Source organism: Leptodactylus fuscus, chromosome 11, assembly GCF_031893055.1.
Source record: "Leptodactylus fuscus isolate aLepFus1 chromosome 11, aLepFus1.hap2, whole genome shotgun sequence".
In the NCBI taxonomy this organism is placed as follows: domain Eukaryota; kingdom Metazoa; phylum Chordata; class Amphibia; order Anura; family Leptodactylidae; genus Leptodactylus; species Leptodactylus fuscus.
The window spans coordinates 41,431,421-41,445,522 of record NC_134275.1 but is presented as its reverse complement, the minus strand read 5'-3'; the positions used below and the strand labels follow the sequence as shown (position 1 = coordinate 41,445,522).

Sequence of the window (14,102 nt, the reverse complement as noted above, 5' to 3'; positions counted from 1 at the left end):
CAGATCATGTAATAGTGTGGGGGCTTCAAAGCTGCCCGGACATCAACAGATTGGGATAGAGCTGCTGGATGTCATTGCCCAAATCCTTTGTGCTCAGGATGATAATTCGATGCCAGATCTCTCCAGCATGGCTTCCCCCCTCCCCATTCTAAACATCTGTGTGGCTCGGCTGACAGCCATCTTTTGTGTACAGCCAGCTTTACCAGTTTTGCATTCACTTGAGTTGCAATGTCTGACAAAGCCAGTGGACAAGAGTGGTGCTGTTGCTTTCTTCTAATCCTGAATTACCCCTCTAAAGCTAATACCATTTAATCCCTGAGAGTGCATCTGCAAGCTATGCTGAGCTTTTGTGAAAGCAGATCCTGTGATTTCCAGACACAGCGCCTCTCTAGTCAATAAACTTTGACTGGTATTGCAACCTCAGAAGAATTGGGTTAAGCTGCAATACCAGAGTTATCTCCACGCCTGCCTTCAGGCTCTGTCTGGAATTGCAGTGTTCAAGGGAATGGGGCTAAGGCTGGTTTCACATCTGTGACCGAAGTCTCATTCAGAGACTCCGTCGCAGTGTCCGTTAAAAATCGCCTAATGAGAAAAAAAAAAGTCCTGCAAGTACAACTGTTTTGGTCCAGTGGTTTCAGTTAAAAAGAAATGTTGCCCATCAGACCCCATTATAGTGGGGTTTGTCTGGCTCTGTTAGTGTCTGCTGTTCTGGTCCTCTGACGGACCAGAACAACGGACGTCCTGACGCTAGTGTGAACCTAGTGTAAGCTGTAATACAAGATGTAGCGCCACTCTTGTCTATAGGCATTGTCTGGTATTACAGCATTCACAGAAATGGATCTGAGCTGTAATAGACATGGCCTATGTCCAATAGAGCTATATCTGCTATGGCAGTTTACCCCCTTTCTCTTGAATGCTGCAATACCAAACACAACCTGTGTGCAAGGGTGGGGCTGTTTCTGAAATGTTTACAATATGTATTTCTACAGAAAATATGTAACAATTTTAATTGTTATAGACAAAGCTGATATAACATGTCGTGTGTACATACAGGAGTGAGGCCACCTTCTGTACAGACACGCTATCATGTCCAGACTACATTAGGAGCTGTTGGCAGTAGTCGGCCATCCACAACACTTGCGCCTCAGTTCCTTTTGGTTGAGTTTTGGTAGCATCCACCATCCATGTTTGGGCATCTGGCACACAAGAAAGTTGCATGACAGTGGCTATTAAGTAGTTAAGCTAGCGTGTGCCGTCTCAAGCAATATAACAGTCCTGGGTTTTACTCCGTCTGTATCCTGTAATTATGTATGTGTATTTTCTGTTTGGCTCCTCTGTGGAGCACAAGCCCTCCCCCAATTTTTTGCTTGTTCTTAAGTGTTCCTTAGAGAGTCCGCCTCTGTGTCTTCCCTCTGAGGAGCGGCAATAGCAAAGCAAACTAACCAGGGACTTGCGGAAAGCGTTCACTTTTGTATTGTGCCTGCGGCAGAAGCTGAAGCACGGTATCGGAGTGGGACCGCTCCCCTTCTCTTTTTGTATTTCCAGTTCCTTTTTGAACTTTTTATAGCCATAAATATTTGGGTGCTTGAAGTCGACATGGGCAGGTATTCCACGGCAGGCCTCCTGAACACCTATACCCTCACCCTATTGAAGTTTGGGAATCAGTTCCGCCATTTTGATTTTTTTTTTCGCCAAGTCCACTCCTTACAAATTCAACCTTTCAGTTGAATTAATTTTCGTTGTCGTCCATGGCAGCGGATTAATTTTGTGTTGTTGATTTCCATAGGTGTTCTGTCTGGGTTTGGTCTCGTCACCTCCTGCAGGGGGTGCATGGTGAAGTGGGTATAGTAAGGCCCGCTGTAAGTTAGTTGTGCAGTGCTACTGTGCATCGTGTTTTGTAAAAGCCTCAATTCATGACCTGAAACAATAAAGTCCCATGTAAAAAGGAATGGTCTGCATTTGTTGCATTGTATTTCCTTGGCGTTGGGTTAAAGCGGTTGTTGAAGATTAGGAATACATGGCTGCTTGATTCTAGAAAAGGCGCCACACCTGCCTATGGGATGGGTTGAGTTGCAGTACCTGACACAACCTGTGGATAAGGGTGGTGCTGTTTAAAAAAAAAAAATTAAAAAAAAAAGCAGCTAGGTTTCGCCCCTGACAGTCACTAGATAAGTGCCATGCCACTCTGTCTCCAGATGCTCTGCTCGTGCACAGGTCAATGGCATTGGCAATCCCAGAAGATTTTAGCCCTCTCTGGATCCATCCACATCACACACAGCAATGGTTCCTTTCATATCTGGGAACACCCAGAAACCGGTCACTTTGGGGCTGGACACAACCCTTCCCAACCATTTGCAATTATGGTCATTGGTCGCACAGCCTCCGAGACAAAACAGTGACAAATGACAAAAGGGTGGGCTAAGTAGTTTTCTGTTTCCAATGGCAATCAGAAGAATTTTGAGAGCAGCTTTGTGTGTGAATGGAGAAAAACTACAAAAGTGAGAACTAATATGGTCACTAGTATAGGTCTGACAGGGGTTGTTGGCTGTTGACCGGTCACTACTCTGTTTAGTAAATGCTCACAATAATCGTCAGATAACAGATATATATATATTTCCAGGAGGAACAGTAGAGGAACGTTACACTGTAGAGTCCTAAGAAATGATGCTCCAGAATTGTTATTTCAAGAGGAATAGAAGTATTTAGCAAAACAGGCAGGTCAGGAGAGGTCCCTTTAAGGGGTATATTAGTTGTGGCATTCAGGAGTCTGGGAAAGCTGTTATGGATGCCATATTTTTCAGATGAGATGCATTCACTTATATGAGAGGTGTGAAAATAGCTGAGGTTGCCTGAATGGAGAGACCGCACATGCGCAGCCATCTCTCCCATCAGCGCTCTGGCAAGATGGGTGTCTGTATAGCGGGTCCATATGCGACCACTTCTTACTCTGTCCACAGGGGGGTACTGGAGATCTGCTGCTTCTCTTTACAAGGCACAAAACAGGTTAATAATTTAGAGTTTTCCACTTGGAAGGAGTCGTCCCCCGCCTGGCCCCCCTCTGTCCCACACTACAGGCCCGCCAGGGATTCCAGGCATTCCTGCCCCAGGGTGGAGAGCACAGTCTGGCACCCTCTCGCCTCCCACACCCCTGCAGGACCCCTTAGAGGTGAGTGGGATTTCCTCCGGAGACTTCTTGTACTCTTCTAGGCTGAAGATTGTGGTTTGTGGTGTAGACACCTCAGCTGTTACTTGTAGGGTCTGGGGCTCGCTATTCTTCCTCGGTGACCATTATCCATACGGGTCTGTTCATATAGTATTATAGTATTATGCCCCCCCCCCGCATACGGACTGAATCCACAGCAAGTGGCCCCACTCAGCGTATATATACCTCAACTGAATACTCTGCCTCCACAGTCAAAACTCATCCAAAGAATGTGATGTATATAGTGCTTGTGTGAACACAGCCTTAGGTGCATTCACACTTCGGATACGCTGACTGATTCTGAACGTTAAAACACGTTCAGAATCAGCGCATATAAAGCAGATCCCATTCATTTCAATGGGAGCCGGCATACAAGCGCTCCCAATTGAAATGAATGGGCTGCTTTTTTCTCTATGGGCCCCTTCACACGGCATAAGCATGTGAAGTATCTTGTGATGTTCTGCAGCAGCTGAGGTGTTTATTATCCACCATAGTTCCCCTTCCTCACAATTCCTTCTGTCTTCCTAAAGATACAATATGGCTACCATGACATCTGTGAACGTCTCTGCAGGATCCAAGGAAACCATGAACCTTATAGACAACCTGGAGCAACATCTGAGGGGTCAGATCGACAAACTGGAGCAGCTGAAACTGTGTGCGGCTGAGGTAAGTGCCCTTATACATTATACCGTACGATGTCAGACATATACGGTATGGCCTATACACCTATATATCTAGCGTAAACAGTGACTGAGGTAAGTGTCCACATACATTATTCCGTACAATATCATACATGTGCCATCCCTATACGGTCCAGCCCTGAGCTATGCCAAGCTTAAGATTCTGGTTCTTTGGGTGTTGGCCATTTAAAGGTTAACTCCTGATCTCACGTGGTATTGGGGGAAAGGAGGTGACTTTTCTTACTGTATTGAATATTGGTTAATGATAGGATTGTGTGTGAGAGTGAGCAGAGCTGCAACGTAAAGCATGGTGACAATAGAGGACATTAGACACTAACCACTCCTTGCTGTGCCTAATGGAACCTATACGTATATGCGGTGTAACTATCTATCATCTGTATTCTCTATATCCTGCTCTGTCCATCAGGCCCTCGGCAGTAACGTTAACAGCATCGGCTTCAGCTACATGGAGCATAACAGCGCCGACCTGAGGATGGGGCTCGTGCAACATTTAGACCTTCTATGTGACCTTAATGAGCGTGTGAAATCATTAGAGATGGGCACTACCCACCTGGCACAGGTAGGCATCAGCTGCCCTTGCCTGGACCTATACATGCACTAAACATGGGTCAATGGACGTAGATCTAGGTGGGCACAGGAAGCTGTCACAAATCCCATGTCTATTTATGATTTTACTTATAAGGGCCTACACTGTTGATACCACTTGGGTAATTAATGGAGGATGTATTTAGCCCCTTGGAGGGGCCCGATATTGTACAGAGCCATGGACCCCTCTCTGCACCGAAAATAGGGAACATCCCCTCCTCTTCCAAGCAATCATTCCATAAAGATTACTGGCAGCCACCACTAGGGGGAGTTAATTACATATAGTTTTTAAACCAGAAGCTGTATGGATGTGTATACAATGAGCTCCCCCTAGTGGCCATGGCAGACATCAAAATAGCTATTATTTAATAAGAGGAACAATATTTATTACCTATTCACAGATTATAATTATATGATGGTATGACCCCTGGCCCCCTCACAAATTACAAAAACGGGGGTCCTGTGTTCCCCATGTGAAGGGAATGCTGATCACGAGTGTGCACTATTGCTCTTCTACTGTAACTATGTCTGGGACTGTTGGAGTCCTGTATTCAGCTATCTCCGTCTGTCGTCTAGATAGTGAATGCAATAATAGTGTGAATCGGCATGCCCTGCAGCTTTAATGGAGGGGCCTAAATCTGTGCTGTATGCGCTGTGCACTACGGCAAATGTATATATCATAAGCCACGCCTTTGACTCCACTCTATCCCACCCAGTCCCTTGGTACTTTCAGACAGTACAATGCCCCTTCTGTGGCCCTCATAGTTCCCTACTTAGTGCCCTAAGTCCCACACACACAATATAATTCTCCCCTTGTGGACCCCATACAGTATAATGTCCCTCTTCTTGCCTATACACATTATAATGTACCCCTGTGCATTATAATGTGTTCTTGTGTCCCCACAAAGTATAATGTAACCCTTGTGGCCCCTACACATTATACTATGCCATTGTGGCCTCTGTGCATTATAATGCTCCCCTTGTGACCCCCGCAAAGTATAATATAGCCTGTGGTGTCCACATGTTGTATGTATCCTTTTGGTTCCCGCAAAGTATAATGTTCCCTTCTTGTGGCTCCTACACATTATAATGTTCCCTGCACACAACATAATGCAAGGGAAAAAAAATCCTCAGTCTATTGACGCAGATAGAATTGGAGCCAGGATGTATCGCCTACCACAGAGGAACATGGGATAGAATCCAAAATAGGGACTCTTCCTCTTCCTGAATTTGGTATGGGGGAGTTTCAAGAACCCTGTTCTACAGACTGACCCCAGTGGTCTGATCCCTAACAATCTTACATATATCCCATTAGATAAGAATGGAGGAGGGGGCATTTAGATTTTTGTTTGGGGTCCTTCTCTCCTCTGTCTTGATATCATGACCTTCTCCTTGTAGGCAGGCCCTAAGCCTAGAATGAGGGGCAGCAGGCGGGCATCGGGACAACACCGCACCCGTCCTCACATCTCTGAAGACACCCAGTCTGAACTAGGATGGATCCCGGCCTGGCAGCGCAGGAACAGTGACACTACCTCTGAGATGTCCTGTGCCTGGTGACCACTGACATAAGAGGAATTACCATGTAGCCAGAATATCAGGCTCCTCCCTCGGAAATATCCATGTCATGAAAATCGTACAGCCTGAAATAAAACACATAAAATACTACTACCTGTTATTGCATAACTCATAGCCAGTGCCTGATACTAGAATTGCTGAAAAACAGAAACAGCACCACACTTGTCCAAAGCTTGTGTCTGGTATTGCAGCTTAGCTTTATTGAAGTAAATGGGGCTAAAATGCAATACCAGTCACAACCTGTGGACAGATGTGGTGCAGTAGGAAGTTAAATGGGATTACCTACATATGCTGTTGTATGGCATACCGGAGCCAGTGTTGGGCACTTGTTACTAGGAGGTGTGTCTGGCACTGTTGTGGGGGCACTGTGACCCACCTTGTTACTAGGGGGTGTGTCTGCCACTGTTAACGGGGCACTGTGGTTGGCCTTATTACTAGAAGGTGTCTAGCACTGTTATAAGTAGAAAAAAACACAAAAAGCACCGCGCCGTACCTAGCGCATTATCCCTGGATTATTGAAATATTATTCACTACTAGGGCAATAAATAATCACCTTGTGATATGTATTTAAAATGCAAAACAACAATATCACTCAAAAGGGTTTTTTAGCAGCAAGGATCCCCATAGTAAACGAAATACAATCAGGACCAGTCATCCAAGTGTATGTACACAGGAAAGACAAAATAAAATCAATGGATCCGCGCTTACCCTTCCAACGATTTTTATTCAGCATATAGTAGACAGCACACAACGCGTTTCGGGACGCAACCTGTCCCTTTCTCAAGTGTCCGTTTCTGTCCTTACAACACATTAATATTATGAGCTCCTTTTATAACAAATCCAAAAAACAAAGAACACCGGAAGTGATCAATCTTTGCTTCGCTTCCGGTGGACAATCTATGCAAACATTTACCACCAATACCAATCAATCACAAATGGATAGTTTAATTATACATGATATTTTACTTATTAGCTTTCCATTTTTCATTCGGGGAGAGTGTTTTCGCACTAGAAACCTCCAATAACGCATATGCTGTGACCCGCGCTGTCGGGTCCGCAGTGGAACGCATATGCGTTCCACCAAACAGGAACTATCTAATCGTCCTGATTGTATTTTGTTTAGCACTGTTATAAGGGCACTGTGGCCAGCCTTGTTACTAGGGGGTATGTCTTCCACGTTTATGGGGATACAACAAAAAAACAAATGACTAGGGCACAAACAATAATAATCAAAATGCAAAAACTTTATTAGACAAATCGTAACAAACAATATACAAGGGTGGACAGCATACCATCAGACTGAAGGACCGACTCGGGTAAGTACAACAAGTAAACACAAAGGTAAGTCTAAAGGGAAAATTGGGTATAACAAAAATAATACACAGCTAGAAAGAATATCAAGTATATAAAGCAGTAAGATACAGCCAGGGATAACCAAGAGTGTATGCTATAGGTATCACAGAGGTGGGCAAACTATGTTGCACCGCAAATTACACTAAATAGATGTAAAAGAGGATGTCACTGCAATAATGACAGATATTCATCAATATGTCAATAAATGATGTATATGTAAAAATGGTGTATATATAATACCAGTCAGTATACATATCAATCAAGGAGTAGGGAACAGAAAGTCGCCCATTCACTCATTTAGAACAAACCCATGGTGGCAAAATAACCAAGTAAAGGTATTACCAGAGAGAGACGGAACTCCAGGAATCCCCAACGCACATTGGCTGTATCTTACTGCTTTATATACTTGATATTCTTTCTAGCTGTGTATTATTGTTGTTATACCCAATTTTCCCTTTAGACTTATCTTTGTGTATACTTGTTGTACTTACCTGAGTCGGTCCTTCAGTCTGATGGTATGCTGTCCTCCCTTGTATATTGTTTGTTACGATTTGTCTAATAAAGTTTTTGCATTTTGATTATTATTTTTTGTGCCCTAGTCATTTTCTTTGGTTTTTTGTTGTATCTATATTGTGACCTTTAGTTATTTGGACCTTATCTAGGGAATATTACACTATGTAATAATGTTTTAATTCCCTTTATTACCATATTTGTTGTGCACGTTTATGGAGGCACTGTGGCTGGTCTTGTTACTAGGTGATGTGTCTGCCATGTTTATGGGGGCACTGTGACAGGCCTTGTTATTGGGGGTGTGCATGGCACTGTTATGGGGGCACTGTGCCCGCCTTGTTACTAGAGGGTGTGGCTGGTCTTGTTACTGGGTTATGTCTCTGCCACTGTTATTGGGGCACGGTGGCCCACCTTGTTATTAGGGGGTGTGACTGGCACTGTTATGGGAGCACTGTGGCTGGTCTTGTTAGTAGGCGGTATGTCTGACGCAGTTAAGGGTGCCCACATTGCCCCTATGTCACTAGAAGGTGTGTCTGGCACTGATATGGGAGGGGGGAATTGTGTCTGGCCTTGTTACTAGGGTGTGTATTGCACAGTTATGGGGCGCACTGAGGCTGTCTTGTTACTTAGTGGGGGATGTGTCTGGCACTATTATGGGGGACACTATGACATCTCACACCACGTGACAATTACACAGTTCTCTGATAAACGCTGAACGCTATACTCTGCAGCTATTGGCTGGCGCTACACGTGATCTACAACTTCCGGCTGCAGTGAACCAATCAGATTCCTAGACTTGCCGCCGCCACTGCTGCTACCATGGCAACAGACTTCCGCGTTCCGCAGGCTCCTGGAAACTTCCGTCTTGGTGTCTGGCGTTCAGACTGGGATGGAGGGCGGGTGCGCGGGGTCTTAGAGCCGTCATGTTCCATAGCTTGTGGGGCTCCGGGTGCGGCATTAGGACGGTGCACACACTGCTGACGTGCGGGGTCACACTGGTGCTGCTCCTGCATGACACTGGCAAGTATCCGGGGCTAAGCCACCACAAGTGTCCACTCTCAGCCATGAGCCTAACAGGTCTCTGGGAAAGCTGGGTTCTACTGTGGCCGGCAGTATCGCTTCCTCAGGGCTGTGCGCATAGACTCCCTACATTGTGAATAGGAGACTGGTTTGCCATTCAGGAGCTTGGAATAGCTGGCAGAATGTATAGTCCTACATGAATAGTCTTACCACTCAGCTTTCCAGTATTAATTCTGTCCAGATTTAATTGCTTTGCCACTCTGGAGCCTGGGAAAGCTGGATGACTAGCGGTGTATAGCTCACACAGGGTTACCACTCAGCTTTCTACTAGTATGTCTGTCCTGTACAGTGATATGTCCAATTGCCACTTTGAAACCCAGAAAAGTTGGGTGACTGTTTAGTCCTACATGTGATGGTGCAGTATACAGGACTGTTCACACTATGCAGGTTATTACTGCGATTTTTGATCCTGCACAGTGTGGATCTGGGGCCCCTTGGTATAGGGTTTGGGGGCCCCCAAGCTTCTCACCATTTAGGGCCACAGATGATTTTGTGTCATGACTTGGACCCTTTTGGGAGGGCGTTGACTTTACATTGCGCATTTCTTGTGATCTGCAGCGTGATAATCGGCAGATATAGAGATCGCCATTGTTTGCTATCTGCAAGACAAATGTGGGCGAAGAATACGCTATTACACAATCTCGTAGGAAGTCGCTGTTACCTGTCACAACAGACGCCATAGTAACTGCCTACACATGGGCAGGTGTCCGCACAACATAGCGACCGCCACCGGTGTCAGACATGGCGAGCCTACAGAGGGACAGGATTTATTCCTGGGAGTTGTCCCTTCCTGGTGTATGTGATATTCTGACTCCCTGAACTCACCACCAGGTGGAGCTCAGGAGCTTACTACAGACTTACATGGTGTAAGTGCAGTGAGCGCCCCCTAGTGGGGATTGCCGGTATGTAGACTTTATATTAGTATTGTAGAATATATAATAATACTGTACATTCTAGCTACCAGCGATATTGATGTCTATGCAGAGGATTTGGAACTCTGTGTCAGGAAACTGAAGCTCTGACCCTTATACCAGGTATATTGGTATATGAAAGGGGTTTCAGGAGAGTATTATTGAAGATCAGTGGAGGTTAACACCCAGGACCCCCACGGATCAGCTGTTTGAAGAAACTGCAGTGTTCAGGTGGGCACGCCGGCTTCTTCACTATGTACCAAGCACAGCACCCTACATTGTATAGTGGTTGTGCTTGGTACTGCAGATCAGCCTCATTCAAACAGGCCATGTGATCGCTGATCTGTGATGGTCCCCCAGGTGCCTAGTTATTTTAACCCTTTCTTCTCTTTCAGATCTCTACTCCCAGGAAGATGTCTGGATACACCTACAACCACTGGTCTTTGTGCTGATGGTCACATTCTCCACAGCGCTGTACTATGGAGTGTCGCTCATGGACCCGGGCTATGTACTCACTGACGGCGATGAGAAGGTAAAGCACTCTACATGTATTGCTATGTGGCCTTGTGAATGGCTCCTAAGAGTGAGCTGTAGAATAATTATATCATTATCTTCTATCAGTGTCATCCCTCCCTAGCAAATGGAGAGCAGGAGACGGAGTCATTGAACCCCAGTACGGTGCGGATGAGGCGCTGTGGATATTGCCTCTTAAAGGTGCGGAGCCTACAACTCATAAGAGTAAGGAAAAATAGACTAGAGATATAAGGTATTAAAACAGTACCCCTTGTAGCCACAGGCTGGAAGTGCAGTCCTAATTAAAGGGGTTTTATGGCCTCAAATGGAGTTTTCATACGGATGATGTATCCACCAGACAGGTCATCAGTATGTGATCTGTGAGGTCCGAAACCCAGACCCAGTTCAGATCAGATGTTCTGGCAGATTCCAGATATTACTGTGTGCTGCAGAGTATGTAGTATCACATGGCGGCCATTCATGCTCTGGCAGGTGGAGGTGGAGTGACTGTTTATGCATTGTAGATGAATTACTACATGACAGCCCCACAAGAACCAGCACCTGTAGGGATGACGCTGGTGGGTCGTAAAATACTATTACACGGCGCACACGCCAGGAGTACAGCGCACATTCCATATGTGTGACTTGTGATGTAACATCATGGAGTCAGTTAGTTAAGACTACTCTGGTGTATTTAGGGACCGAACTGAAGGGGTTTTTATATTTGGCAACTGCCCCACCAGAATTTGGCTTCTCACCCAACTTTCTAATACTGTAGAGTGATCGTTGTGGGGGTGCCGGGAGTCCCAATAAATGAGATATTAATGGCCATAGAACACGTCTTTTATAGGGTAGATAATGTGATTCATCTTGTCTCATCTCATAGCAGCCAATGAGGGCTCGACACTGCAAGTCCTGCCAGCACTGTGTGCGGAGATATGACCACCACTGCCCGTGGATAGAGAACTGTGTGGGAGAGAAGAACCATCGAGTCTTCATTTTATACTTAACTTTTCAGCTGCTGGTGCTGCTCTGGGCTCTCCACATTGCTTGGTAAGAAATCTTACAGTACCTCTCTTACAGTAGAGATGTGTTGGAGGTAGAGATCACCATGAATTTCTGGGGTGTTAAAGGGGGTTGTCTAGGACTATATTGATTGTTGTGGCCTCTTCACTACTTATTTAGTACAGCGCTGTGATTGGTATTGTAGCTCTGCCTCATTAATTTGAATAGGACTGAGCAAGCAGCATGGCCGTGTGACCAATGGAGATGATGGCACTGGAAGGAGAGGTATTGCTAACCTGTAGTGACAGAAAACTCCCTAGGTTATGTGAACTTAATTAACCTTCAACCTTAGGGGAACCTAGAAGCTGAAGGTCGCTTCAGTTCACATGACCTGGGGATTGTAATATGGCCAGAACCCCAGGACCACCGGCTGTAATAACCTGGGATAGGAAAGTAAATTAACAGTTCCTGGGCAACTTAAGTAACTTTCTGTATTTTGTCCATATTTGGTTATTATTTTCCAAATATTTTGTAAAGTGCTGCAGAATCAGTTACTGTATAAATGAAATGATTAGTGTGGGCAGGGCGTAGTTTTTATTTTATTGACCTCAGTTTAGAGGATGATATACTGTATTCCTGTAGCCACCACTAGGGGGAGCTCCTTGGATACAGATTTGAGTGCAATGTATAAACCATATGCAGCCCACTCCCTCTAGTGGCAGCTGCAGGTATTTTAGGTCTATGTAGAGGATTTAGAGCTCTGTACTATAGTAAATGGCTTGTCTCACAATCACAACTTATCCTAGAATAGGAGATCAATGACGTTCACAACAATGGGAGTTCTGTGGCCGCGTGCATGCATGACACTCCCTCCCCAGAAATTAGTGGGGTACCTGGGACCTTATAATTCTTCTGATACGTCATGATTGAGAATTTTGGGTTTACTTTCAAGGGTGCACATTCACTTTAACATAGATGTGGGTAACAGTCGGCGGGTACTACCCTTTTCATATGCCACCAGCTCTGCCTTGTCCTGGCTTATGTGAGTATTTGCTTTCTCTAGGTCAGGATTCCACTCAGCAGTGGCCTGGAGCAACTGGCTGCGTATTAACCTCTTCCTGCTTGGAGCCCTCGTGGTGATCGGGATTTTCTTGGTGGTGGTGACCCTGCTCCTTGTAAGCCACCTATACCTCATCTCCTGCAATGTCACCACCTGGGAGTTCATGTCCCACCATCGTATCTCCTACCTGAAACAGTGCGACTCTGATACTAACCCCTTTGACAGGGGTATCATCAGGAACTTATGGAGTTTCTTCTGTACGTGCGGGAATGTGGTCTGGGAGCGGGTTTATTTCAGAGACACTATTAATTCTGTATAAGACTTGAACCAGTGATAGGAACAAAACAGACTTACCTGATCTGCTGTATAAAGGGGCAGGCACCTGTGGTAGATAACACTACAGATACAGCTCATACCATCGCTATCTGGGAAGCTGAACCTCCAGTCATCTCACTATACCTAAGATATTGCCTCCCAGGACACAGCAGGTGCAGATGATGGAGCCTCTACAGGCCAAGCTATTGCTGTGACTGAACAGACATATATATATATATATATGAGACTAGTACAGGCTACTAGAGCTTCACACTGCTCTTTATAAACGAGACACAATGACTACTTCAAGGGCATGTCCACCTTTGCAGTCAGTTGTGGATACAGCTCCTACACATAGCTATGTGTCTCCGTGGTTATAGATTACAAACGATCCTCTTATGTAGTCTGATCTGGCAAGGAAAAGGAAATAGATGGGAGGTATCACATGACTGTGGGATCAGACTGTATACAGAATCTCCTGGGCAGATCTAGGTCTCCAGGATAGCTCATTACTGACAACCCCTGTATACACTCTGAACCTGCAGGATCAGAACACACAAGTGAATTGTTTGTAGTCTGTAACCATAGAAACACATAGCCCTGCATAGGAGCTGTATACACAACATTTTATTCAAGACTCTTTCCAAGCTTATTGCATTTTTTATGGATTGGAGAATACAAAATAAGATTTGTAAAGGTGGACATGCCCTCTAAATTATTAGACAAGCGCAGGGCCATTCTATCATGGTATTGGCCATTTATCGGGAGGAGTGAGGACCTGAAAACCTGTTTTGTTTTTTAAAAACCCAAGGGTAACCATGTGCAGAAAGATGTCTCACTGCCACTAATGTCCATGGTTCCATCTATCCTCAGACCCTCTATGCACTACCACCCCAGCTTAGGAGTAAAAGGGAAGGTTCATCCTATAGCCATCTACTTATAAAGGCCAAACTATGGCTCTGGGAAGATGTATATTTAGTGCCAAATTGGGGGAACATCCCACAGTGTGAAGGCAGGACCCCTAGTGCATCAGTGCAGTCCTAAACTGCATTTCTCTCAGGAGTGAGGCTCTATCCCCTCACGATGGTCGTAGTAGAGATGTATATATGGTATAATATGCTGCGGGGCACCGTGGCCGGAATATTGCACTGACTATTTTTTATATTTGTGCTGCCAGTTTTATAAAATCATTGTGGATTTAATAAAGATTTTCAACTGACATGTTCATGGTGCCTGGTTATATGTAAGAGTACAGACAGACATTCTTAAAGGAGTTTTGCAGGAGTTACATG

General features: G+C 45.1%; 1 protein-coding gene across 2 annotated transcripts; it reads left to right on the top strand.

The window, feature by feature from the left end:
• The first annotated feature begins 8,807 nt into the window (after nt 1-8,807).
• Nucleotides 8,808-13,999, top strand: ZDHHC12 (zDHHC palmitoyltransferase 12). Of its 2 annotated transcripts, none has more exons than XM_075260493.1 (5): nt 8,808-8,946; nt 10,313-10,449; nt 10,539-10,631; nt 11,320-11,483; nt 12,499-13,999. In XM_075260493.1, the coding sequence occupies exons 1-5, from the start codon at nt 8,850-8,852 to the stop codon at nt 12,812-12,814; spliced, it is 807 nt and encodes a 268-aa protein (XP_075116594.1). In that variant the 5' UTR covers nt 8,808-8,849; the 3' UTR covers nt 12,815-13,999. The 2 variants fall into 2 exon arrangements, with proteins under 2 accessions (XP_075116594.1, XP_075116593.1); XM_075260492.1 differs by having other exon boundaries at nt 11,317-11,483.
• The last annotated feature ends 103 nt before the right edge of the window (nt 14,000-14,102 follow it).

What these genes read in the sequence shown, in the direction of transcription:
- ZDHHC12 (XM_075260492.1), top strand. Translation starts at nt 8,850, where the DNA reads ATGTTCCATAGCTTGTGGGGCTCCGGGTGCGGCATTAGGACGGTGCAC. An exon ending in TCACTGACGGCGATGAGAAG is followed by an intron (nt 10,450 to 10,538) that starts GTAAAGCACTCT and finishes ATCTTCTATCAG; the next exon opens with TGTCATCCCTCCCTAGCAAA. An exon ending in TGGGCTCTCCACATTGCTTG is followed by an intron (nt 11,484 to 12,498) that starts GTAAGAAATCTT and finishes TGCTTTCTCTAG; the next exon opens with GTCAGGATTCCACTCAGCAG.